At 41.8% G+C, this 26,803-nt stretch overlaps 1 protein-coding gene across 1 annotated transcript in view; it reads left to right on the top strand.

Moving 5' to 3' along the window:
• Positions 1–26,803, top strand: part of LOC135513506 (PI-PLC X domain-containing protein 3-like) — a 45,981-nt gene that overhangs the window by 8,291 nt on the left and 10,887 nt on the right. The window contains exon 2 of the mRNA XM_064936385.1: positions 26,782–26,803. This exon is cut by the window's right edge and continues 235 nt beyond it. Within this exon, the coding sequence (XP_064792457.1) occupies positions 26,782–26,803 (22 nt within the window). The remainder of the gene's footprint in view (positions 1–26,781) is intronic.

Below are 26,803 nucleotides of genomic sequence, written 5' to 3'. Positions count from 1 at the left end.
AAAGAGAAGTTGAACAGACTAGTAAAAGGGGTTGAAGCAATGGCGGCGGATAATTTTAGAAAGAGAGGGTCCAGATTGTCTAGCCCAGCTGATTTGTACGGGTCCAGGTTTTGCAGCTCTTTCAGATCATCTGCTATCTGGATTTGGGTGAAGGAGAAGCTGGGGAGGCTTGGGCAAGTAGCTGTTGGGGGTGTAGAGCTGTTGGCCGGGGTTGGGGTAGCCAGTTGAAAGCATGGCCACTTGTAGAGTAATGCTTATTGGAATTCTCGAATATCATGGATTTACCGGTAGTGACAGTGTTTCCTAGCCTCAGTGCAGTGGGAAGCTGGGAGGAGGTGCTCTTATTCTCCATGGACTTTACAGTGTCCCAAAACCTTTTTGAGTTAGAGCTACAGTGTGCAAATTTCATAATCAGTACAACCTTCAAAAAAGCATTTTACACACATACTATGTGCCCATTACAATCTATGCAAGAATCTGACTGCATGATTTATGACCAGTACCTGAAAGACGTGAATAAAACAGTAAAACAGTATATAAATAATTACCCCACAAAACACTTTCTGATAGTGATCTATTGATAAAAATGGTGCGGGCAGTCAATCATGTAACCTCACTCTGAGCCATTCAGTGTTGTTGTTTATGTATGTAGCTAGTGAGCTCAGCTGTAGAATTAGCAATGTCTTGAAAAAGGAGACAACTCAAAAATGTGTAAATTCTGGAGATTCTTTAAAATTCTGACTGAGTCTGAAAGTCAGGAATCCAATTCTGACAGTGAGGAGCTGCCCCCCCCCCCTCTATGAAAAGGACGTCCCAGGTCCCTTTGAAGATGCTGGTGGTGATGGAGGTAGACGGACAGTGGATGAAGTGAAGGAGTTCTGTGGTAGCTGGAAGGCTGCTATCCATTTCACCCCTCCTGGCTCTGCTGTTTGCTTTGAGTCCCAGTCTGGAGTCCAACACACCTTTCCATTTCCATCTGAGGCAGAGTACTTCAAGTTGTTTCTGACAGAGGAGCTGGTGGGAGACATAGCAGAGACCAATCACTATGCCTTGGAGCTGCAGGAGAAGAGCGCCAGGAGTAGGGGGGGACCACAATTTAGTGAAATGTACACCTTCCTGGTGACAGTCCTTTTCATAGGGTTAGTAAAGAACTCCCTCAGAGAATATTGGAACTCCTATGTTTGCTGATCCTGTGTTTGCAGCTCCACCATCTTTTCCCAAGGCTGCTTCCTAGTTCTGCTGCGATTACTGCATTTCCTCAACAATGCTACTGCCATCCTAAATGACCCGTTATACAACATAAGAAATGCCAACAGCTGGCAGTAAAATGGCATGACAAACAAAACATCCATGTCCTCTCCACTGTCCATACAGCAACCATGTCAGAGAGAAAAACCAGACTGTGTGCTTGACTATAACCTCAAGACGGGGGCAGTGGATAAGGCGGACATGATAAACAGCTTTGTGGAAACTCGGGAAAACAACCAAGTGGTATAAGAAGATATTGTTAAGGGTAGCTTCAAAATACAACAAGCCAATACTTCTCTGACGCAAATAGCATTGTTTTACAGATCTAATAGAAGAATGTAGCTAGCTACATAAGCACGATTGAATATAACACCATAAAGATTATGAAATGAGTAACATTAGTAACATTACCTTATTTGTGTACACAAATATTATGTTACAGTAGAAACGACAATACAACATGCAGAAACTATTATAACGTAATAAGGCACATACTTCGATAGAAACGCACACATTTCCAAAGGTATTATTGGTAACGAAAACAACTATGACTGCGATGCAGGCAACAGACAGAAAATGTGTGTGTGTGTGAAGGATGGGAGATGGGCACATTTGTGTAAGTGCTGTGCTTGCTGAGTGTCCTTCCCTCTAAGCATGCTGAAATCCTGTCAGTTTGTTCACTGATGAAATAGCATTATATCTGGTCAAACACTATTTTTTCCAGAGGTTTACTAAGGGTTGGTAACCGGCTGATTGGTCGGCTATTTGAGCCAGTGAAGGGTGTTTTACTATTCTTGGGTAACAGAATGACTTTAGCTTCCCTCTAGGCCTGAGGGCACTCACTCTCTAGCAGGCTTAAATTGAAGATGTGGCAAATAGGAGTGGCAACATCATCTGCTATTATCCTCAGTCATTTTCCATCCAGATTGTCAGACCCCGTTGACTTGTTATTGTTGACAGACAATACTTTTTCACCTCTTCCACACTGACTTTACGGAATTCAAAACAATGTTTGTCTTTCATAATTTGGTCCGATATACTTGAATGTGTAGTGTCAGCGTTTGTAGCTGGCATGTCATGGTTAAGTTTGCTAATCTTGCCAATGAATAAATCATTAAAGTAGTTTGCAATATCAGTGGGCTTTGTGATGAACGAGCCATCTGATTCAATGACTGAAAAAAAAAGATTTCCCCTCCCCAAATGTTATTTTAAGGTGCTCCAAAGCTTTTTACTATCATTCTTTATGTAATTTATATTTGCTTCATAGTGTAGTTTATTTTTATTTAGTTTAGTCACTTGATTTCTTAATTTGCAGTACGTTTGCCAATCAGTTGGGCTGCCAGACTTAATTGCCATACCTTTTTGCCTCATCCCTCTCAACCATACCATTTTTCAATTCCTCATCAATCCAAGGGGATTTAACTGTTTTTAGTCATTTTCTTAATGGGTGTGTGCTTATTAGTAATTGGAATAAGTCGTTTCATAAATGTGTCAAGTGCAGCGTCTAGTTGCTCATTACACACCACAGACCAGCAGCGTCTGGTTGCTCCTCATTACACACCACAGACCAGCAGCGTCTGGTTGGCAAATATTCTTTACATCATCAACACATGAATCACTACAAAACTTATTGTATGACCTCTTATACACTATATTAGGCCCAGCCTTTGGAACTTTGTTTTTTCTAGATATGGCTACTATATTGTGATCACTACATCCTATGGATTTGGATACTGCGTAAAAGCAAATATCTGCAGCATTAGTAAAGATGTGATCAATGCATGTTGATGACTTCATTCCTATGCTGTTTGTAACTACCCTGGTAGGTTGGTTGATAACTGGTTACAGTTTGAAGTTTATTTCTGAGTGGGCAGCTTGATGATAGCCAGTCAATATTAAATCACCCAGAAAATATAATATATGTGATATCATTAAGCATTTCACACATACAGTATATTATCCATATACTGACTGTTAGCACTTGGTGGTCTATAGCAGCTTATCACAAGAATGGGCTTTAGGTGAGGCAGATGAACCTGTAGCCATATTGCTTCAACAGTATGTAACATTGGATCATCTCTAAGCTTGACAGGAATGTGGTTCTGAATATAGACAGCAACACCACCACCGTTGGCATTTCTGTCTTTTCGGTAGATGTTATAACCATGGGAGGCAGGTAGCCTAGTGGTTAGAGCGTTGGACTAGTAACCGGAAGCTTGCAAGATCAAATCCCTGAGCCGACAAGGTAAAAAACTGTTGTTCTGCCCCTGAACAATGCGGTTAACCCACTGTTCCTAGGTTGTCATTGAAAATAAGAACTTTCTTACCTGACTTGCCTAGTTAAAGGTGTGTGTGTGTGTGTGTGTGTGTGTATATATATATTGCTACCACTGTATCATTTAAGATATCTAAATGAGTTTCAGCAATAGTCAAAATTTGAACGTCATCTGTCACAAGCAAGTTATTGACTCCATGGACCTTGTTTCTTAGCCCATATTAACTTTTGTAGCCTATTTTTAGCACTTTTATGGGTTGCTTGATTGATAAGCTCCACAGTAAAGCATCTAAATCAGAGGTAGACTTACTCATGTTATTTACATTGGAGCTGATAGTGCAGGGTGAGCTGCATAAAATGGTCTTCCTACTATTGCACACCGCCTCAGTGCTAACAGTGTAACTCGGGTTTATAGGCTCATGATTACTGCACACAATAGCTGTAGGATAAACAGATGAACACTATTCAGTGCAATTAGGGGTACTTAAATTACTTACATTGTTTGCCAATGCCCCTAAAATGATGTACATTTAATGCAGCATCATGATGACTCATTGTCACAATGGTAGGGATTAACTGAGCTGATCTTGGATCATTTACCAGTCATTGTTTCAACGCAGCCATGAAATGCAAGGACAGAGTCCAGAAGCCAAGATGATTTGGATGCACTCCGTCATTCCTGTACTGTATCTTCTGTTTCCAGAAGGTGTCAAAGTGATCAATTCAAGTGACTCCAGCAGAGCTACAGTCGTCTTTTAGCCAGATGTGTAATGCCAGAAGTCTGCTGATTTATTTCACACCCGCAGCCCAACGATGAATCTCTGACGTTCTTTTTCAGTCCTATCCAATACCAGGTGTATCACACTCCATTTGAATGACACTGTGTCTGCATGTATGTTTTACAATTATACACTTCAGCAGTGTTTACCACTCCTGCACCTGGGACATCAATGATTACACATTGTAACTATGCAATAGACTAGAAACATGATTTAAGTAAAGACTGATTTGTAATTCATTTCTACAGAAATACACCTATGCATATCTAACTCCCTTCATCTGCATTAATCTGAGGACACAGGATAGATGTAGTATTTCAGTGAGATACATTCTTCACTGGTTGAAATTAAGTAACGCTTTATTGAAAGTTCATTATCCAGGTGTTATAAATACATAATACATGCATTATAAATATTCTAATTGTAATATAACATTAGAAATACCATTTCAATCTGTACTTCAATGCTCATATGGTGTGTATTATAAAACAAGAGGAACAAAGAGGAGGTGGGGAGAGGAGCAGAAGACAGAAGGAAAGAGGTAAAACAGAGGAACATGGAAAACAGCATATGATTAATGAATTACACTGCTACCCTAATATTCTTCATCACTATTGCATAGTGTCTCTAGCAGTGTTTCCTAACCAGCCTTGGGCTCCCAGTCGGCCCAAATGTTATCTTAAGAGCGGGTGAGGTGGCAAAGACGGGAATGGCTTCCTCTCTCATACATCATTGAACATTTGTCTACGAATAAGTAGAAATAAAAAAGTTAAAATAACTTCTTCGATTTGATGGAGACATTATACATCTTAGTACCTCATCAATTTATGATCTGTATCAATGTGCACGACAGACAGGAGAGCAGCAACAAAGTATTTTTGCAGAGCAATGCAACGAAGCTGGATCATTCAGGCAATGATACCTGCAACATCTACATGCTGCAAAGACTCCCGAACTCTTTGCCATTGTACACGATGGCCCATTGCTCTGAGACTTCCTTTGACCATTCTAAAGCCCACATGGGGGATCCTTGCCTTAATGGCCCTGACATTCTGGTCTAACTCTTCATCTGACATGTCAGAATAGAATTCCCTGACAGACATATTGTGTTCTTTCATCCTTCTGTAAAAAGCTAACCTTTACACTCATGAAATATGATTATATATTGACTATGAAGCAAATGGGACATGGCCTGCTTGTGAGTTGCCATGAAAGAAAGTTAGATATATTCAACTGAAAATGGCAAGAACAGGCATTTGTAGCTAAATGTTTTTGGTTAGCTTGAGAAATATAAATGATTGCATGATTTATAATTCTATGGTATGTATGTAATATAGCAGAAAGTTATGAACCGACACTGAATACATAGTTAGTAGTTATCTCCGATGAGAAGTTTGAAGGAACGCCCTGTGCTGCTTACCTGATACCACACAATCCTTCGTAGGTGTCTGCTATGACTTACTTTGTTGGAAAGAAAGGCTGAACAGTATTGGTTGTAGTCAAACTGACACTCAAAAAATTGACTAAATTAGAGTTTTGTTTTCATGCTTTTTTTGTTCTCAAAATATATTTTTGGAATAAAATGCATAAAGATTTGTGCTCCGTTACAAATTATTGGATTGTAAAAAAGTTTTACTTTTGAAGCCTTGTTTTTGCTTTCAGAAATTATTTTTGATTGAAAATAAAGTTTTGCACTCGACAAAAAGAGGTGTGGGAAAAACCCTGACCTACCACAGACCAGATTTGACCTAATGACCAAGGGGGAGTGATGACCAAGGGGGAGTGAGCACTGATTTATGTTTTACAGTCCCAATGCACTACAGTGTCTGTAACTGACAATGAATGGGCAATATAAACCAAATAATAAACTGATAATTGTGCACAACTTCAAATGCAGGGAGCAGGTTTCGAAACCTCAAACTTCATGTCCGAAGTCCAGCGTGCTGTCGACTGCACCAAAAGCATGCTCAAGCCGCTGAGTCACTAGAGCGTGTCCTCGCGGTAGCTTGCTACTCAATGCAATTAAGTAATGGCTTTTCAAATAAGTTACCTTACACGTTATGTTGGCTGACAATTTGTTAGCTATGCTGTCCTTACGAAACACATAGCATATATTCACAGTAGTATGTACCGGTATGTTATCTATCTACCTAATGTAAGTAGTTCTACATCAAACTTGCCAGTATATTAACTATAGGCTATCTAACTACCCAACATTCATTGACTTGATTATTCCTGTAATTCTTAGCTTAGCTAAATGGTATAGTCATTGTGCGTTCTCAATGGACATTCGGGTGCTTTTGTAAATTCCCTCTGGCTATCTACTGAGATTTCAGTGCACTCTCGTCTGAGTGTACCAGAGCGCAGAATAATGAATTTACTAGCGCTCAACTTCTGTTGAATATGGCCGGTGTCAGTAAACGTCGGCAAAAAGCGTAATTTAAATTGTTTCCAGCAGCACAGTTAGTCACCTATGCTCTGGATAACACAAACTGCATAACCAGCTCTGCTAGGGCGAGTAAAAGGGTCAGTGGTCACATTTTGTGTCTGGAGGTAGCTAGCCAATGTTCGTTTGGGTGCTTGACTGACGTAAGGCCAGAACGCTCAAATCAACCCTACTCCTTGGCCCGAACGTTCAGTGTGCGCTCCGAGAGCCGAAACTGTCTGAATTTACAAACTGATAATGCTTTGAATGTATCAGCGTCACGTTGTACTGCGCCATATATTCTGTTTCATCCTAATGGAAACCCAGAGTGTTTTTCATTTTCATGGAATAGAAACACCATAATATTCATCAAATGAATTAAGCAAGTACCAGTCAAAAGTTTGGACACACACCTACTCATTCCAGGATTTGTATTTATTTGTACTATTTTCTACAATGTAGAATAGTAGTGAAGACATCACAACTATGAAATAATACATGGAATCAGTTAAAAACAAATTATTATTTACAAAGACAGCCAACTCCTTCCTCTCCATTGGGGAAATGAACCCCGGTCTCCTGTGTGACTGCAATATGGTAGACTATCAAATGCTTCTCATAGATGCCCTCTGGTGGTCAAACTACAACTAACAGAAAAAATGGCTGACAATTAGATGACGTGCCACAAAATGTTGCAGCAGCCCGCAAGTTGTGCTAACAGACTAACTCAACTTTTAAAGGAGCAACCACTGTATCTGATATTAAATCTTCCATTGACGAACACTCTCTGGGTTATATTGGATACATCACTCTCCAACCATGGGATGGCAAGTGATGTAAAGCCATAGCAATTTTTTTTATATCAATTTATGATCAATAACCTCAAGCAGGCACTGAAATCTAACCATGCAGCTCCAGCTATCATTTTATAATCCATTTCTTTAAAACCAATAATCTGTCATCTGAATCAGTGCAGTACAAGTTGAGCGGCCTTCTCCATATACACTACCATTCAAAAGTTTGGGGTCACTTAGAAATTCCCTTGTTTTTGATAGAAAAACACTTGTTATTTAAAAAAAACCCCATCAATGATCAGAAATACAGTGTAGACATTGTTAATGTTGTGAATGACTGTTGTAGCTGGAAACGGCAGATATTTTTATTAACGCATTATCTACATAGGTGTACAGAGGCCCATTATCAGCAATCATCACCCCTGTGTTCTAATGGCATGCCGTGTTAGCTAATCCAAGTTTATAATTTTAAAAGACAAATTGATCATTAGAAAACCCTTTTGCAATTATGTTAGCACAGCTGAAAATGTTCTGATTCAATGAAGCAATAAAACTGGCCTTCTCTAGACTAGTTGAGTATCTGGAGCATAAGCATTTGTGGGTTCGATTATAGGCTCAAAATGGCCAGAAACAAAGCACTTTCTTCTGAAACTCGTCAGTATATAGTTATTCTGAGAAATGAAGGCTATTCCATGTGAGAAATTGCCAAGAAACTGAAGATCTCATACAACCCTGTGTACTACTCCTTCACAGAACAGTGCAAACTGGCTCTAACCAGAATACAAATAGTGAGAGGCCCCGGTGCACAACTTAGCAAGAGGACAAGTACATTAGTGTCTATTTAGACATACAGATGCCTCAAGTCCTCAACTGGAAGCTTCATTAACAATGCAGTTAGATTAACAATAATTTAAGCTTTCTGCAAATATTAGATATGTCTCTCAAGGGGAAATTTTCTTGTTACTATATTAGCTCAACCGTCCCATGAAAGGGACACCGATCCCGAAGACGTTTTAATGAACTAAGTGTCACATGATCTCAGTGTGTGTGTGTATATATACAGATGTATGTGTGTGTGTGTGTGTGTGTGTGTGTGTGTAATTACACCTGCTCTGAAAGGCCCCAGAGTCTGCAACACCACTTAGCAAGGGGCACCATGAAGACCAAGGAGCTCTCTAAACAGGTCAGGGACAAATTTGTGGAGAAGTACAGATCAGGGTTGGGTTATAAGAACATATCTGAAACTTTGAACATCTCATGAAGCACCATTTTAAATCCATGATTAAAAATGTAAGAATATGGCACCACAACAAACCTGCCAAGAGGGCCACCCACCAAAACTCATGGACCAGGAGGGCATTAATCAGAGGCAACAAAGATGACCCTGAAGGAGCTGCAAAACTCCAGTGGAGATCAGAGTTTCTGTCCATAGGACCACTTTAAGCCATACACTCCACAGAGCTGGGCTTTACGGAAGAGTGTCCAGAAAAAAATAAGCAAACACATTTGGTGTTAGCAAAAGGCACATGGGAGAAGGTACTTTGGTCAGATGTGACTAAAGTCTAGCTTTTTGGTCATCAAGGAAAACATTGTCTGGCACAAACCCAACACCTCTCATCACCCCGAGACCACCATCCCCACAGTGAAGGGGATGTTTTTCATCAGCGCGGACTGGGAAACTGGTCAGAATTGAAGGAGTGATGGATGGCGCTAAATACAGGGAAATCTTGAGGGAAACCTGTTTGTCTTCCAGAGATTTGAGACTGGGATGGAGATTCCACTTCCAGCAGGACAATGACTCTAAGCATATGGCTAAAGCAACACTCGAGTGGTTTAAGGGGAAACATTTAAATGTCTTGGAATGGTCTAGTCAAAGCCCAGACCTCAATCCAATTGAGAATCTGTAGTATGACTTAGATTGCTGTACACCAGTGGAACCCATCCAACTTGAAGGAGCTGGAGCAGTGTTACCTTGAATGGGCACAAATGCCAGTGGCTAGATGTGTCAAGCTTATAGAGAGACCCCAAGAGACTTGCAGCTGTAATTGCTGCAATAGGTGACTCTACAAAGTATGAGCTCTTGGGGGGAGGGGTTTAAATAGTTATGCATGTTCAGGCTTCTGTTTTGTCTTCATTTCTTGTTTGTTTCACAACAAGTGTTTTGCATCTTCAAAGTGGTAGGCAGGTTATGTAAATCAAATGATACAACCCCCCCCAAAAAAAGCATTTTAATTCCAGGTTGTAAGGCAACAAAATAGGAAAAATGCCAAGGGGTGTGAATACTTTCGCAAGCCACTCTATGGCTTTTTCTTTGCAACTCTGCCTAGAAGGCCAGCATCCTGGAGCCGCCTCGTCGCTGTTGACGTTGAGGCTGGCGTTGAGGTACTACTTAATGAAGGTGCCAGTTGAGGACTTGTGAGAGGTATGTTTCTCAAACTAGACACTAATGTACTTGTCCTCTTGCTCAGTTGTGCACAGACGACTCCCACTCTTTCTATTCTGGTTCGAGAAAGTCTGCGCTGTTCTGTGAAGGGAGTAGTACACAGCGTTGTACGAGATCTTCAGTTTCTTGGCAATTTCTCGCGTGGAATAGGCTTCATTTCTCACAACAGGAATAGCCTGAGTTTCTGGCCATTTTGAGCCTGTAATCAAACCATCAAATGCTTATGCTCCAGATACTCAACTAGTCTAAAGAAGGCCAGTTTTATTGCTTCTTTAATCAGAACAACAGTTTGAAGCTGTGCTAACATAATTGCAAAAGGGTTTTCTAATGATCAATTAGCCTTTTAAAATGATACATTTGGATTAGCTAACACGGCGTGCCATTGGAACACAGCAGTGATGGTCGCTGATAATGGGCCTCTGTACGCCTATGTAGAAGGCCGTTTCGTTCCAGCTACAATAGTAATTTACAACAATAACAATATCTACACTGTATTTCTGATCAATTGGATATATTTTAAAATGGACAAAATGTTTTTCTTGCAAAAACAAGGGAATTTCTAAGTGACCCCAAACTTTTGAATGTGTACATGCTGAAAGTCAGTAGTTTACTTTCTCTCTGAAAAATAGCATTACATTTGGTCAAACACAATTCTCTACATCAGTTTACCAAGAACAGGCAGCAAAGTGATTGGGTGGCAGTGACAGCCAGAAATGAATGCTTTACTATTTTTAGGCAGGTGAATGACTTTAGCTTCCTTCCACGCCTGTGGACACACTGATTGAGGTTTTGGTGAAATATATAACAAATAGGGGTAGCAATAGTCTGCTACCATTCTCAATAGTTTCCCATCAAGGTTGTCTAAAGCTGGTGGCTGATCATTATTGATGTATAACAATAGTTATTCTACCTCTCCCACACTAACTTGACCAAATTCAAAGCAGCAATCCTTATCTTTCATTATTAGATCTTTTATAGAAAAACATGATGGCACAATGTTGTCATTTTACTTCTGAGTTTTTCCACTTTACTAGTGAAATAATCGTTGATCTAATTGGTAACATTGCAAGGTTTTGTTATAAATGACCCATCAACTTCAATGAACAAGGGAGATTATTTTTTGGGGCCATGATATAAGGTAAGTATTTTTCCCTTGTGTTTTTATGTCATTTATCTTGGTAATAAAAAAACAATTCTAAGTTTATTCACAATATTTCTCAATGTACAGTATGTCAACCAATCAGCTTAGCATCCTCATTTGCATAATTTATTTGAACCATACAATTGTTCAATTTATCATCAATCCAGAGGGCTCTAACAGTTCTCACAGTTAATTTCTTAACAGGTGTATGCTTGTCAACAATTGGCATGAGTACTTTTACAAATACTTCCAGTGCTGCATCTGGATTAACTTCCTCATTCACATCAGACCAACAAAACATTTTTTACATATTTGTGTGTGCGTGCGTGTATTTTCCTTGCCAGAAGCCAATTTCCCTTAGTTTCAGCTGCCAAACCTGGCGGCTGCTGATTTGGTTGAGGATGTTTTGTAGAGGCAGCAGCTATGTGTTACTGCTGCAGGGTTAGAGCTTCTGTTCCGAGTGAAAGTGAGAGAAGCACTGAACCAGTGAAAGAGGAACGAATGGGGGGATGAGTGCCGGTCATATCAGTCCTCTCAGCCAGAGGACTATACTTGATTCTACATTTTTATAATGCCTGGGGATGGGGATCCATCTCAGTGTTTCTGCATTCAACAGAGGCATTACATAGTTACCTACCCCAAAACACATCCAATGTACTTGGCTACAGCACAATCAGATTGGAACCCAGCCTAGCATGTAGACATTCTGGTATTCACATTTTTGTCAACACTGTTCAACAGTGGCCTGATTTGCATTTCTGTATGGTGTATTATCTGTTAGTGCAGATTTATGTAAGCATTACTGGGAATGGATACCACAGGGAGTGCTAGCTGACCACCTTCTTCCAAAAAATTTAACATGGCATAATTTTATATTTTTTACTGTGTCTTGGAAATTGCATCCATCTATCTTGAGACCAGCCTCTGAAAGCTGTCCAACGTAGCTTGGCTTATCAGATCAGGGTATGTAGGGGCTGCCAATATCTCTGGCTGACGAGATATATAATTCCATATCTCTGCGACGACGTAGAGCTCTGAGACAGGATTATGTCGAGGCACAGATCTGGTGAAAGGTACCAAAACATTTCTGCAGCATTGAAGGTCACCAAGAACACAGTGGCCTCCAACATTCTTAAATGGAAGAAGTTTGGAGCCACCAAGACTCTTCCTAGTGCTGGCCACCTGGCCAAACTGAGCAATTGGGGGAGAAGGGCCTTGGTCAGGGAGGTGACCAAGAACCCAATGATCACTCTGACAGAGCTCCAGAGTTCCTCTGTGGAGATGGAAGAACAACCATCTCTGCAGCACTTAACCAAATCAGGCCTTACAGAAGCCACTACTCAGTATAAGGCACACTGGTCTGATGAAACGGAGATTGAACTCTTTTGCCTGATTGCCAAGTGTCACGACTAGAGGAAACCCTGCACCATCCCTACGGTGACTCATGGTGGTGGCAGTATCATGCTGTGGGAATGTTTTTCAGTGGCAGGGACTGGGAGACTAGTCAGGATCGAGTGAAAGATGAACAGAGGAAAGTACAGAGATGCTTGATGAAAACCTGCTCCAGATCAGATAGGACCCCAGACTGGGGTGTAGGGTCGTTGTCCTGTTGGAAGGTAGAGTCTTCGTCCTGTTGGAAGGTCAATCGTCCTCCATCAGCACCGGCCTGTACCGTACCTGCCCTTAAGCTCTCTCCTGGCCCCTTACACCAAGTCTGAATTTGTTCTGCTAGGTGACCTAAACTGGGACATGCTTAAACCACCTGGCCAAGTCCTTAAGCAATGGGACTCCCTAAATCTTTCCCAGATTATCACACAAGCATTTAACAACATCGTACCCTCCAAACTCGCCATTAAGCTCGAGACCCTGGGTCTCGACCCCGCCCTGTGCAACTGGGTCCTGGACTTTCTGACTTCATGCCCCCAGGTGTTAGGGTAGGAAGCAACATCTCCACCCCGCTGATCCTTAACACTGGGGCCCCACAAGGGTGCATTCTCAGCCCTCTCCTGTACTCCCTGTTCACCCATGACTGCGTGGCCATGCACACCTCCAACTCAATCATCAAGTTTGCAGACGACACTACAGTAGTAGGCTTGATTACCAACAACGACGAGACGGCCTACAGGGAGGAGATGAGGGCCCTCGGACTGTGGTGTCAGGAAAATAACCTCACACTCAACGTCAACAAAACAAAGGAGATGATCGTGGACTTCAGGAAACAGCAGAGGGAGCAGCCCCCTATCCACATCAACGGGACAGTAGTGGAGAGAGTAGAACGTTTTTTAAGTTCCTCGGCGTACACATCACAGACTAACTGAAATGGTCCACCCACACAGACAGTGTGGTGAAGAAGGCGCAACAGCGCCTCTTCAACCTCCAGGAGGCTGAAGAAATTTGGCTTGTCACCAAAAACACTCACAAACTTTTACAGATTTACAATCGAGAGCATCCTGTCGGGCTGTATCACCACCTGGTACCACCTGCTCCGCCCACAACCGTAAGGCTCTCCAGAGGGTAGTGAGGTCTGCACAACGCATTATCAGAGGAAAACTACCTGCCCTCCAGGACACCTACACCACCCGACAACAACCACCCGAGCCACTGCCTGTTCATCCTGCTATCATCCAGAAGGCGAGGTCAGTACAGGTGCATCAAAGCTGGGACCGAGAGACTGAAAAATAACTTATCTCAAGGCCATCAGACTGTTAAACAGCCATCACTAACATTGAGTGGCTGCTGCCAACATACTGACTCAAATCTCTAGCCACTTTAAAAATTGGATGTAATAAATGTATCATGAGCCACTTTAAATAATGCCACTTTATATAATGTTTACATACCCTACATTACTTATCTAACAATTTCACAACAACTACATTTTACACACAAGTGTAAAGGAATAAGAATATGTACATATAAATATATGGATGAGTGATGGCTGAACAGCATAGGCAAGATGCAGTAGATGGCACAGTATAGAGTACAGTATATACAGTGGGGCAAAAAAGTATTTAGTCAGCCACCAATTGTGCAAGTCCTCCCACTTAAAGATGAGAGAGGCCTGAAATTCTCATCATAGGTATACTTCAACAATGACAGACAAAATGAGAAAAAAAATCCAGAAAATCACAACACTCTAACCACTAGGCTACCCTGCCGCCCCAATCTGGTTTCCTCTCAGGTTATGGATGTGTCACTGCAAACTTAAAGGTCCTCAGTGTCGTCACCGTTGCCCTTGATTCTAAGCAATATTTAGTGCTGCTATTTTTATTGACTCGGCCAAAGCTTTTGTTACGGTAGGCCATTCCATTCTTGTGGGCCGGCTAAGGATAATTGGTGTCTCTGAGGGGTCTTTGGCCTGGTTTGCTAAATACCTCTCTGAATGCAGTGTATAAAGTCAGAATATCTGCTGTCTCAGCCACTGCCTGTAACCAAGGGAGTACCCCAAGGCTCAATCCTAGGCCCCAAGCTCAGATGGTAGAGGGCTCTCTCATCCATTTATATGCAGATGATAGTCTTATACTCAGCTGCCTCCTCCCTGGATTTTGTGTTAAATACTCTACAACAAAGCTTTCTTAATTTTTTTTTTTTTTAATTTTACCTTTATTTAACCAGGCAAGTCAGTTAAGAACACATTCTTATTTTCAATGACGGCCTGGGAACAGTGGGTTAACTGCCTGTTCAGGGGCAGAACGACAGATTTGTACCTTGTCAGCTCAGGGGTTTGAACTCACAACCTTCCGGTTACTAGTCCAACGCTAAAACTACTAGGCTACCCTGCCAACAAGCTTTCTCTACCCTTAACCTTGTTCTGAACACCTCCAAAACAACAGTAAGGTGGTTTGGTAAGAAGAATGCCCCTCTTCCCAAAGGTGTTATTACTACTTCTGGGGGTTTAGAGCTCATCACCTCATACAAGTACTTGGGAGTATGGCTAGACAGTGCACTGTCCTTCTCTCAGCACATATCAAAGCTGCAGGCTAAAAAGTTCAATCTAGACTTGGTTTCCTCATTGGTAATCGCTCCTCTTTCACCCAGCTGCTAATTTAACACTGATTCAGATGACCATCACGGAGACATAATTTATAGATCAGCAGGTAAGGGTACTCTCGAGCGGCTACATGTTCTTTACCATTTGGCCATCAGATTTGCCACCAATGCTCCTTATAGGACACATCACTGCACTCTACACTCCTCTGTGAACTGGTCATTTTTATTTTTTCTCTGTATACCTGTTGCAAGACCCACTGGTTGATGCTTATTTATAAAACCCTCTTAGGCCTCACTACCCCCTACCTGAGATATCTACTGCAGCCCTCTCATCCTCCACATACAACTCCCATTCTGCCAGTCACATTCTGTTAAAGGTCCCCAAAGCACACACATCCCTAAGTCAGTCCTCTCTTCAGTTTGCTGCAGCTAGCAACTGGAACAAAAACTGTCCAGTTTAAGTGTATCTCAATCTCTTCATTCAAACACTCTTACTGACAGTTGCAGCTGCTTTGTATGACGTATTGTTATATCTTACCTTCTTGACCTTTGTGCTGTTGATTTTGCCCAATAATGTTTGTACCATGTTTTTGTGCTGCTACCATGCTGTGTTATGTTTTACTGTTATGTTGTTGTCTTGGGTCTCTCTTTATGTAGTGTTGTCTCTCTTGTTGTGATGTGTTTTGTCCTAAATTCACTACTTGTATTTGTGAGAGTTATTGACATGTTGAATGCACCGAGCTGTCTGTTTTGAACTACTGGCACACAGCTCGGACACCCATGCATACCCCACAAGAAATGCCACCAGAGGTCTCTTCACAGTCCCCAAGTCCAGAGCAGACTATGGGAGGTGCACGGTACTACATGGAGCCAAGACTAGATGGAGCCAACTCTATTCCACATCAAGTAACTCATGGCAGCAATAAAATTAGGTTTAACTGTGGCGCAACACAAACCTAGACACATGCATACAAATACACGAGAACATACGCACTACACACACACATGTACACATTCATTTTGTGTTATAGATAAGTAGAGTAGAGCCCTGAGGGCACACAATATGTTGTGATATCTGTTATGAATCTACTGTAAAATGTAAACTGCCTTAATTTTGCTGGACCCCAGGAAGAGTGGATAGATGGAGATCCATAATAAATACAAATGGGCCTTGGGACAGGATTAATCTATCTATTTATCCATCCATCCATCCGTCCATGTATTTGTCCATCCATCCCTTTGTCCAATCTCTTATTCACCGCTTGAGCTCCAGAGGAGGGAGGGTAAATCTTCCCAAAGGAATTTATAGTGGGCATGGATGATATTTCAAGATATGACATTGCACTGAAGTTAAATGTTGAGAGAGGAGGGGGTTAATCAAAGAAAAGTTGGGAGGGAGAAAGGTGAGGACTGAGAGAAGGGCAAGGAAAGGGTGAGAGAGGGGTAGGGAATATACAGAAAGTGTGGGGGAGAGGTAATGGAAAAATGAGAAAGCGGTAAATAGAAACTTAAAGAGAGGACCGGAGAGCGAAGTGATTTTCACATAATGGACATGCTCCATGTTGCCACATCTCCAACTAGCTTGCTGCCAATCTCAGCCCTTGCTAAGTGCAGTTATGACTTTAAGTGCCTGACCACATGCACATTGTTCACGCTGGCTGCCACTCTGCTACGGTTCTATACAGAAAGGGACTGGACATAGGGCAGTTTGGACAAATGCCAGGTGGGCCTGTCCATCTTTAGCATAGTGGGCTGGTTGGTCTAAATTGAGGGGTCATGCCTTGGCTGATTTTTATTTTTTACCTTTTATTAAACTAGGCAAGTCAGTTAAGAACAAATTCTTATTTTCAATGACTGCCTAGGAGCAGTGGGTTTACTGCCTTGTTCAGGGGCATGACAGAATTTTATCCTGTCAGCTCAGGGATTCGATCGTGCAACCTTTCAGTTACTAGTCCAATACTCTAACCACTAGGTAACCCTGCCACCCCATTTCTGGTCCCACCCTCATGGAAAAAATACTATAGTATACTAGGGCATTAATACTATAGTATTCACTGTCGTGTTTTTGCAGACTTAACTGTCGTATTCACTGACAAAAACATAGGGCTATACTGTAGTATTTACAGTTAACTATAGTAATACTGTAGTAAAATAATATAGTAATTTGCAGACTTTACAGTAGTGTTTCTGATTTATTGTCTTTGACATAAAGTGGAGATTTTCTCCTTGAGGAAACCTACTGGATAAATTCTAAAAGAGCACCTCTTCCATAACTGGTTGGACTGGGGTGTGAATGGATAGTTCAGAGCTTCTGCTTCTCTCTAACTTGTATACTTTGCATGTACTTTCTCATTTATGGGTGGCACAAATTGGGACATGGGGGAGGGGATTGGGCAGGGTATATGCAAATGAAATACGGTAGAATTTGCTGTAGTGTTTGGGCAGACTGTAGTGTTTTTGTGGACAATACTGTAGTATTTACTATAGTTTTCTACAGTATACTACAACACTCTGTAGTGAGGATCAAGGGATACTACAGTGTATAGTATTCTACAGTATGATGTACTACAGTTTATTACAGAATTCTATTGTAAGTTCTATAGTATACTGTAGTATTTTTTTGTTTGTTCATGTGGGCAGTCCATCTATGGTTTTAGACAAGTCTTTGGCACAGCAACAGAGCATAGACCAGTGATTATTGTATGACTGAGGGCTATAGGTGTGTTGGATTTGAGGTAAGATTAGGTTGGTGAGGATTGAATAAAAACTGTATGTGCTGTTTGCTTGGCATTATCAAAAACATCCCAGCTAGCACATTTCATTCCTTGTGGGAACGTGGGTTTTTGGTTTCAATTTGGTTCTGGGGACGAAGCCATACATTTCCTGACCGGTGCAACACTTTTTTTTAATTTGTAAAAAACTTTCTGAGAACTACTCTGGTTCCTTTTTAAAGTTTTCCTGGGACAAAGTTTTGTTGATGATGAGAACAGAATGTATATGTTTTTAAATAACATTCTTAACCTTCTTTGAATGGTACATTTTTCTTGAGGTTTTCATGGAAAGTTTTTGTAATGCTCTCAGACCAATTTGAGAACATTACTTTAAATAGAACCATGATGTTAACCTGTAGGAAACATTATGCTGAAGCACTGAAATTCCAACAGAAAAAGTTGTTTCTTAAAACCTCTTAGGGATCGGTGTCCCGTCAACAGGACAGTTGTAAATCATGCAGCACTTCCTGTCACCATCGCAGATATTAGAGAAACAACAAATGTCGGTACATGTAAGTGTCTTATATCGGCTGAAAGCTTAAATTCTGGTTAATATAACTGCACTGTCCAATTTACAGTAGCTATTACTGCGGGGAAAAAATGCCATGCTATTGTTTGAGGAGACCTCCTAACAACAAAACACTTTTTCACCACAATAGGTCTGAGAAATTCACGTCTGTAGGTGAAATGTGTACTTACATTCTGAAATCTTGCTCTGATTTATCATCCAAATGGTCCAAGAGATAACATGAAGTGTCGTTTTGTTAGATAAAAGCATTTTTCATATCCTAAAAAGGTCCATATAGCATGCAAGATCAATTTTGTATTTCCACTCGTTCAATTTGCAAAGAAATGAATCTTTGAATCTCACCCTAAACGTTGTTTCAACGAGTCATATCACGTTTGTATGTATTCCTCATATCCTAGAATGTAACGAGAATTCACTATATAATTAAGGGGTGTAGTACATCCTATAGGACACCATATTTGGTCAGGGAGCGACGCCTTCATGGCACGCCAATGACACGGGCAGTTTTCACTTGATCAACCTTAACTTTGTCAAATAAGCACCAATCGGGGTCAAACAAATCTAGCTAGATAGCCAATGAGCTGGGCTTTACGGAAGTATCCAGAAACCATGTATATGTTATAAAATGTACCTACTAACCTTCTACGACAAGCATACCTTTTCATTTTGGACAAAAATGTTAAGAATATGGAGAGTTACGAAAACTGGTTGTTTTACAAATGTTGAACTTATAATATGGCTACTAATACTGGAAAAGCTAAACCAAAGTCCAAGTAGACAGATTTGACGATATTCTGGCAGAAATGTAATATGAATGCAAGTATCTCCTTCACGATTTGCCCAAATGTATTTGGGTGACTTCACACTAAATGTCATGTAGCTCGCTCATACTACACGTTTTCCGTCAGAAACTTTGCACATACACTACTGCCATCTTGTGGACGGCATTGGAATTACAACCAGAGTGAGGTTGTAACTGGGACCTTTCTCTTGCCTTTAAAAGATGATGGTAGAAAACTATTTTTTTTCATTGTATTTTGTTCTACCAGACCTATTATGTTATATTCTCTCACATTCAATTAACATTTCCACAAACTTCAAAGTGTTTCCTTTCAAATGGTACCAAGAATATGAATATCCTTGCTTCAGGGCCTGCACGATGTCATTTAGGTGAAATTTAGAAAAAAGGGGGCTGTCCTTTCAACTATTTGAGAACATTTCCAAAGTCAAACAATTTGGATTAAGTTACTAGAACATTTTTAAAAAAGTAAAGGAATTTTGAACATTTAGGAAAATCTATATTGAAGTAATACAATACCAAGAAAGTAGTGTTTCTTAATTATATGCTGAGAAAGTTGATTGTTCCAAAACCAATCTTGCACCACAACTTTCTGGGAATGGTGCAAGGTTGTATGCAAAATTACCATAGAGCTTGGTGAGAGTGGTTGTCCTAAGGAACATGTGGTTCTCAGAATGTTATGTTCTACCTGGGATTGGTCTCCGTGTATGTCATAGAGAATTCTGCCATGTAGAAGCAAATAAACATTTGACATATGGAAAACTCAATTTACGTTAAGATTATCCAAATATCAAAATTAAATCAAATTTATTTGTCACATACACATGGTTAGCAGATGTTAATGCGAGTGTAGCGAAATGCTTGTGCTTCTATTTCCGACAATGCAGTAATAACCAACAAGTAATCTAGCTAACAATTCCAAAACTACTACCTTATAGACACTAGTGTAAGGGGATAAAGAATATGTACATAAAGATATATGAATGAGTGATGGTACAGAGCGGCATAGGCAAGATACAGTAGATGGTATCGAGTACAGTATATACATATGAGTATGTAAACAAAGTTGCATAGTTAAAGTGGCTAGTGATACATGTATTACATAAAGATGCAGTAGATGATATGGAGTACAGTATATATGTATACATGTGAGATGAATAATGTAGGGTATGTAAACATTATATTAGGTAGCATTGTTTAAAGTGGATAGTGATATATTTTACATTTCCCATTATTAAAGTGGCTGGAGTTGAGTCAGTGCGTTGGCAGCAGCCACTCAATGTTAGTGGTGGCTGTTTAACAGTCTGATGGCCTTGAGATAGAAGCTGTTTTTCAGTCTCTCTGTCCCAGCTTTGATGCACCTGTACTGGGGTGAACAGGCAGTGGCTCGGGTGGTTGTTGTCCGAGATGATCTTTATGGCCTTCTTGTGACATCGGGTGGTATAGGTGTCCTGGAGGGCAGGTAGTTTGTCCCCGGTGATGCGTTGTGCAGACCTCACTACCCTCTGGAGAGCCTTACGGTTGTGGGCAGAGCAGTTGCCGTACCAGACGGTGATACAACCCGCCAGGATGCTCTCGATTGTGCATCTGTAGAAGTTTGAGTGTTTTTGGTGACAAGCCAAATTTCTTCAGCCTCCTGAGGTTGAAGAGGCGCTGCTGCACCTTCTTCGCGATGCTGTCTGTGTGGGTGAACCAATTTAGTTTGTCTGTGATGTGTACGCTGAGGAACTTAACTTACTACCCTCTCCACAACTGTTCCATCGATGTGGATAGGGGGGTGGTCCCTCTGCTGTTTCCTGAAGTCCATAAATCATCGCCTTAGTTTTGTTGACGTTGAGTGTGAGGTTATTTTCCTGACACCACACTCCGAGGGCCCTCACCTCCTCCCTGTAGGCCGTCTCGTTGTTGTTGGTAATCAAGCCTACCACTGTTGTCGTCCGCAAACTTGATGATTGAGTTGGAGGCGTGCGTGGCCACGCAGTCGTGGGTGAACAGGGATTACAGGAGAGGGCTCAGAACGCACCCTTGTGGGGCCCCAGTGTTGAGGATCAGCGGGGTGAAGATGTTGTTGCCTACCCTCGCCACCTGGGGGCGGCCCGTCAGGAAATCCAGTACCCAGTTGCACAGGGCGGGGACGAGACCCAGGGTCTCCAGCTTGATGACGAGCTTGGAGGGTACTATGGTGTTAAATGTCGAGTTGTAGTCGATGAACAGCATTCTCACATAGGTATTCCTCTTGTCCAGATGGGTTAGGGCAGTGTGGTTGAGATTGCATCGTCTGTGGACCTATTTGGACGGTAAGCAAATTGGAGTGGGTCTAGGTTGTCAGGTAGGGTGGAGGTGATATGGTCCTCAAAGCACTTCATGATGACGGAAGTGAGTGCTACGGGGCGGTAGTCGTTTAGCTCAGTTACCTTAGCTTTCTTGGGAAGAGGAACAATGGTGGCCCTCTTGAAGCATGTGGGAACAGCAGACTGGGGTAGGGATTGATTGACTGTCCGTAAACAGACCAGCCAGCTGGTCTGCGCATGCTCTGAGGGTGCGGTTGGGGATGCCGTCTGGGCCTGCAGCCTTGCGAGGGTTAACACGTTTAAATGTTTTCCTCATGTCGGCTGCAGTGAAGGAGAGTCCGCACGTTTTGGTTGCGGTTCGTGTCAGTGGCACTGTATTGTCCTCAAAGCGGGCAAAAAAGTTATTTAGTCTGCCTGGGAGCAAGACATCCTGGTCCTTGACGGGGCTGGTTTTCTTTTTGTAATCCGTGATTGACTGTAGACCCTGCCACATACCTCTTGTGTCTGAGCCGTTGAATTGAGATTCTACTTTGTCTCTATACTGACGCTTAGCTTGTTTGATTGCCTTGCGGAGGGAATAGCTACACTGTTTGTATTCGGTCATGTTTCCGGTCACCTTGCCCTGATTTAAAAGCAGTGGTTCGCGCTTTCAGTTTCACGCGAATGCTGCCATCAATCCACATTCTCTGGGTTGGGAATGTTTTAATCGTTGCTATGGGAACGACATCTTCAATGCACGTTCTAATGAACTCGCACACCGAATCAGCGTATTCGTCAATGTTGTTGTTTGACGCAATACGAAACATATCCCAGTCCACGTGATGGAAGCAGTCTTGGAGTGTGGAATCAGATTGGTCGGACCAGCGTTGAACAGACCTCAGCGCGGGAGCTTCTTGTTTTAGTTTCTGTCTGTACACAGGGAGCAATAAAATGGAGTCGTGGTCAGCTTTTCCGAAAGGAGAGCGGGGCAGGACCTTATATGCGTCGCGGAAGTTAGAATAACAGTGATCCAAGGTTTTGCCAGCCCTGGTGGCGCAATTGATATGCTGATACATTTTAAGGAGTCTTGTTTTCAGATTAGCCTTGTTAAAATCCCCAGCTACAATGAATGCAGCCTCAGGATATGTGGATTCCATTTGCAAAGAGTCAAATAAAGTTCGTTCAGAGCCATCGATGTGTCAGCTTGGGGGGGAATATATACGGCTGTGATTATAATCGAAGAGAATTCCCTTGGTAGATAATGCGGTCGACATTTGATTGTGAGGAATTCTAAATCAGGTGAACAGAAGGACTTGACAGTTTGATTGTAGCTTTGGCTATGGATCTGTGTATGTATATTTCAGTCAAATTTACTGTAGTGTACTCTGCACACCTGGTTGCCAGTCTGACATTTTGTCATTGTCTTACCGAATAAGGCCATATCGATACATTGTTGAGTGCAAAACAAATCTGATAGCCACGCTAGTACTCTGCTGCACTACTGGCAGTTAATTGAGTTTACAGCGGGAAGAAGTTGATCTTTTTCCCAAAAACAACAACAATAATTTGGTCTCACCAATCTGTAGCTGCACACTGTGTCCTCAATGACTCATACCAGAAGACAGAATGAGACCATAGGAGGAGAGAGATGATTTGATAGAGGGAATGGATAGGAAGACCGAATGGAGAGGGTTGATGAGGGACCACTGTGGGAAGAGGAAAATAGGGGGTTGGGAGAGAGACTGATAGAGGGAGGGGAAGGAGAGAAAGTAGGAGATGGACATAGAGGGGATCAGACGGAAGCAGAGGAAAAGGGGCAGAAGATGAATGGAATTCTCTCCTGCTCCTCTCCTGTGTCCTAAAGGGTGTTAGGAGTTATTGAGAGGGCTGAGCAGTAATGGTGTGTGAAATAGATTAGTAGCCACTGCTGCACCTTCTGCATGGTGGTGTCTCTGCTCAACACACCATATTCTCTGTCTGAAAGAGAGCACCTCTAACCCACATAATCCTCTCCTCTGTTCATTCCTTCTAATGGTTTTAACTTCCTGTGGTTTTTGTAAGCGTCTGCATCTATAAGTAGGTGTGGAATAACCTCGGAGTTTGAATATATCATATCTAGTATATCATATTACCTTTCAGAGAAAATGGAAAGATAACATTTTAGTCATTTACCCAGAGCAATAAGTGCATACATCTTAAAATATGTTTTTGTACTGGTCCCACATGGAAATTGTACCCACAACCCTGGTGTTGCAAGTGCCATGCTCTACCAACTGAGCCACACGGGACATAAATAAACCATAAAATTAAAAGATAAAGCATAACATGTAACTCTTTAATGACACTTAATTTGACATTGTTCAGGAACACCTACTGACTTAACTTGTGGCAAACATTTAATAGAACAACATCTGTGACTCATCTCCTTCATTACGCCACTAAAGTAGTGAGAGGAGGGATTTCTTTGTTTATTTCTGGAAATGCTTCGTTCTGTAATTCAGAGGAATTAGTCCAAGCCTTCAAGGTTATGCTAATCACATGTTAAGTACTTCCTGTAAGCCGTTGGTTATGTCTCAACATTCATTCGTGCTCCAGATGAACTAGTGAAACCAGGCACAATCAGAAGCCATTCATAGGACATGACCTCAGTCTTCTGCTATAGACAAGCACGGATTATAAAAGGAAAACGTGGAACCTCCATGCCAGCCTTCACCTTCCAGCTGGACAATGACCCTAAGCATACTGCTAAAACAACACTCGAGTGGCTTAAGGGGAAACATTTACGTTTATTGGAAGGGCCTAATCAGAGCCCAGACCTCAATTCAATTGAGAATCTGTGGTATGACTTGAAGATTGCTGTACACCAGCGGAACCCATCCAACTTGAAGGAGCTGGAGCAGTTTTGCCTTGAAGAATGGGCAAAAATCTCAGTGGCTAGATATGCCAAGTTTATAGAGACATACCCCAAGAGACTTGTAGCTGTAATTGCTACAAACGGTGGCTCTACAAAGTATTGACTTTTGGGGAGTGAATAGTTATGCATGCTCAAGTTTGTCTTATTTCTTGTTTGTTTCACAATAAAACATATTTTGCATCTTCAAAGTAGTAGGCATGTTGTGTACATCAATGATACTACCCCCCCCCCCAATACAAAGGGGGTTGAATACTTTCGCAAGCCACTGTATGTGTATGTTGGGTATATGTTGTGAAACTGTTTAGATATTACTTGTTAGATATTACTGCACTGTTGGAGCTAGAAGCACAATCAATTCGCTACACCTGCAATAACATCTGCTAAACATGTGTATGTGACCAATAAAATGTGATTTACTGGTGAGGCTAGTGTTGATGTCCCACCTGACTATTTTTAACATCAGCTTACAGGAGTGGTGAGCAGGGGGAGAGGCAGGGAATCCCTTTTACGAGATGAACAGCGGTGTTATTCACAACACATCTCGAACAGTGCTCAATGGTCTCTGTGACTTGTCTCTGTAATTTGACACACGGCTTTTCTGACCTTCTAGGCTTACTGAAAAGTATGTTCTTTACCCATTTTATTTCCACTGATTTATAGATTTATTTTTATGGATTGGCTTTGCTCTCGTTATCATCACAGAATAGCGATAGTCGAGAAATAAGCGTCATCGTCTCATGTAGCTCCTCCCTCAACCTGGATTTGTTCCTGAAATGATTGGTCTTACAAGGTATCGCTGACATTTCTTATTAATGGAGGTTTGAACAGTAATTTATTTATATATATATATATATATAAGATGTGTAGCTACCATTTTGTTTTGCACACCTTTTCAACTACACGCAACATCAGTGAACTGACTGACTGCATAAAACACCTTTGATAATCTTGCAATGGTCCTTTGGGCTTATCTCTTTTTAAATGCTATAGGTATATTTGATAGAAACACTAGGGATCTTTCATATCTCAAGGCATGGAGCTGAGCTGGCTCTATTGTACCCAATCATTTATCTACTGGAGAAACAAAGGAATATTGTCAGAACATTTCTATAACAGGTACTCCATTACACCCATAAGGCATAACACAGCCTCTATTCTACTCCAAGGTTTTGTGTAAGAGCAGACAATCCTGGGCAAAACATTGCTAAATGGGAACCTAGAACGATGCTGACTGTGTGGTTGATGTGTAGACCGTGCAGTCAAGTGTGTGTGTCCTGTCTGTCCTGTCTGTCCTGTCTGTCCTGTCTGTCCTGTCTGTCCTGTCTGTCTGTCTGTCTGTCTGTCTGTCTGTCTGTCTGTCTGTCTGTCTGTCTGTCTGTCTGTCTGTCTGTCTGTCTGTCTGTCTCTGTGTTCAGTGCCTGTGGAGAGGTTGATTACAACAATCTCTCTTGTGACTTTTTAAGGGTCAGCTGGCTGGCTGACTGATGTTTGAGCTACGGTGACTGTCTGTTGTGGTTGAGTTAACTTTGGGCTTTGTGACAGTGTGGTCCAGCCCTGTGGTGCGGGTCAGCCCTTGTGTGCAAGTCAGCCCTGTAGTGTGGTTGAGTCTGCAGTCATCTCTGTTGTGGTTACTGAAGATCCCTCTCTGGGCTATGAGACCGTGTGGACAACTTTGTGCTGCTGTTGGTTGACCCCTAGAGCTGTCTGCTCTGGTTACGGTCACTATCTCGACTGTGACGCTGAGGTCATTGTACGGCCTGCCGTGTTGTTGTTGTGACTGTTAAAGTCGTGGTGTTTGTGATTGGTAGATTTGCTCTGGCATTTTCTCTGCTGTAAATTCAGCCACCGACCCCTCTGTCCTGTTTGGTTGAGTGATGCTTCTGCTCACACTTTGGGGTCATAAGTTGTGATGTGGCTTTCATTGCGCTGTTACTTTTGTGGTTGCCTGTGATGTTTTCTCTGTGCTTTTGGGTTCGGATCACTTTCTGGTCTGTGTGGGTCTGGGGTTCTTGTGTGGTTGCTGTGACTGGAGAAGGTTTGCTCTTTGGGCCAAGGGTAGCCAGCCCTCCTCTTGGATAATGGTCTCTGTTGCCAAGGGCTTTAGATAGGGCTGACTGTGTACTGTAGCCTTACCCTGTGGGATCCACTGTGGGTTTCTCTATTCATCTATTTGTTTTTCTGGGTAAAAAGTCACATTGGGCTGGCTGTGGTTGTGTTGTTGAGAGGGGAGAAAAGTCTTGGGCTGACTCTATAGTTAGAGCAGTTACACTCAGAGAACCACTTCTCTGGTTAGATTACTTCTCTGTTTAGACAGGGGAGAGAGAGAACATCACCAACTGGCATTGTTCTATTGTCAGAGACATTGTTCTGCACACCTCCACTATAACCTGTATTCCCCCCCAGGTTCACATGATTCGTTCAGTTT

This window comes from Oncorhynchus masou, chromosome 25 (assembly GCF_036934945.1).
Source record: "Oncorhynchus masou masou isolate Uvic2021 chromosome 25, UVic_Omas_1.1, whole genome shotgun sequence".
NCBI classification, from domain to species: Eukaryota; Metazoa; Chordata; class Actinopteri; order Salmoniformes; family Salmonidae; genus Oncorhynchus; species Oncorhynchus masou.
The sequence above is the reverse complement of the archived record's forward strand: the minus strand, read 5'-3'. Positions and strand labels throughout refer to the sequence as shown.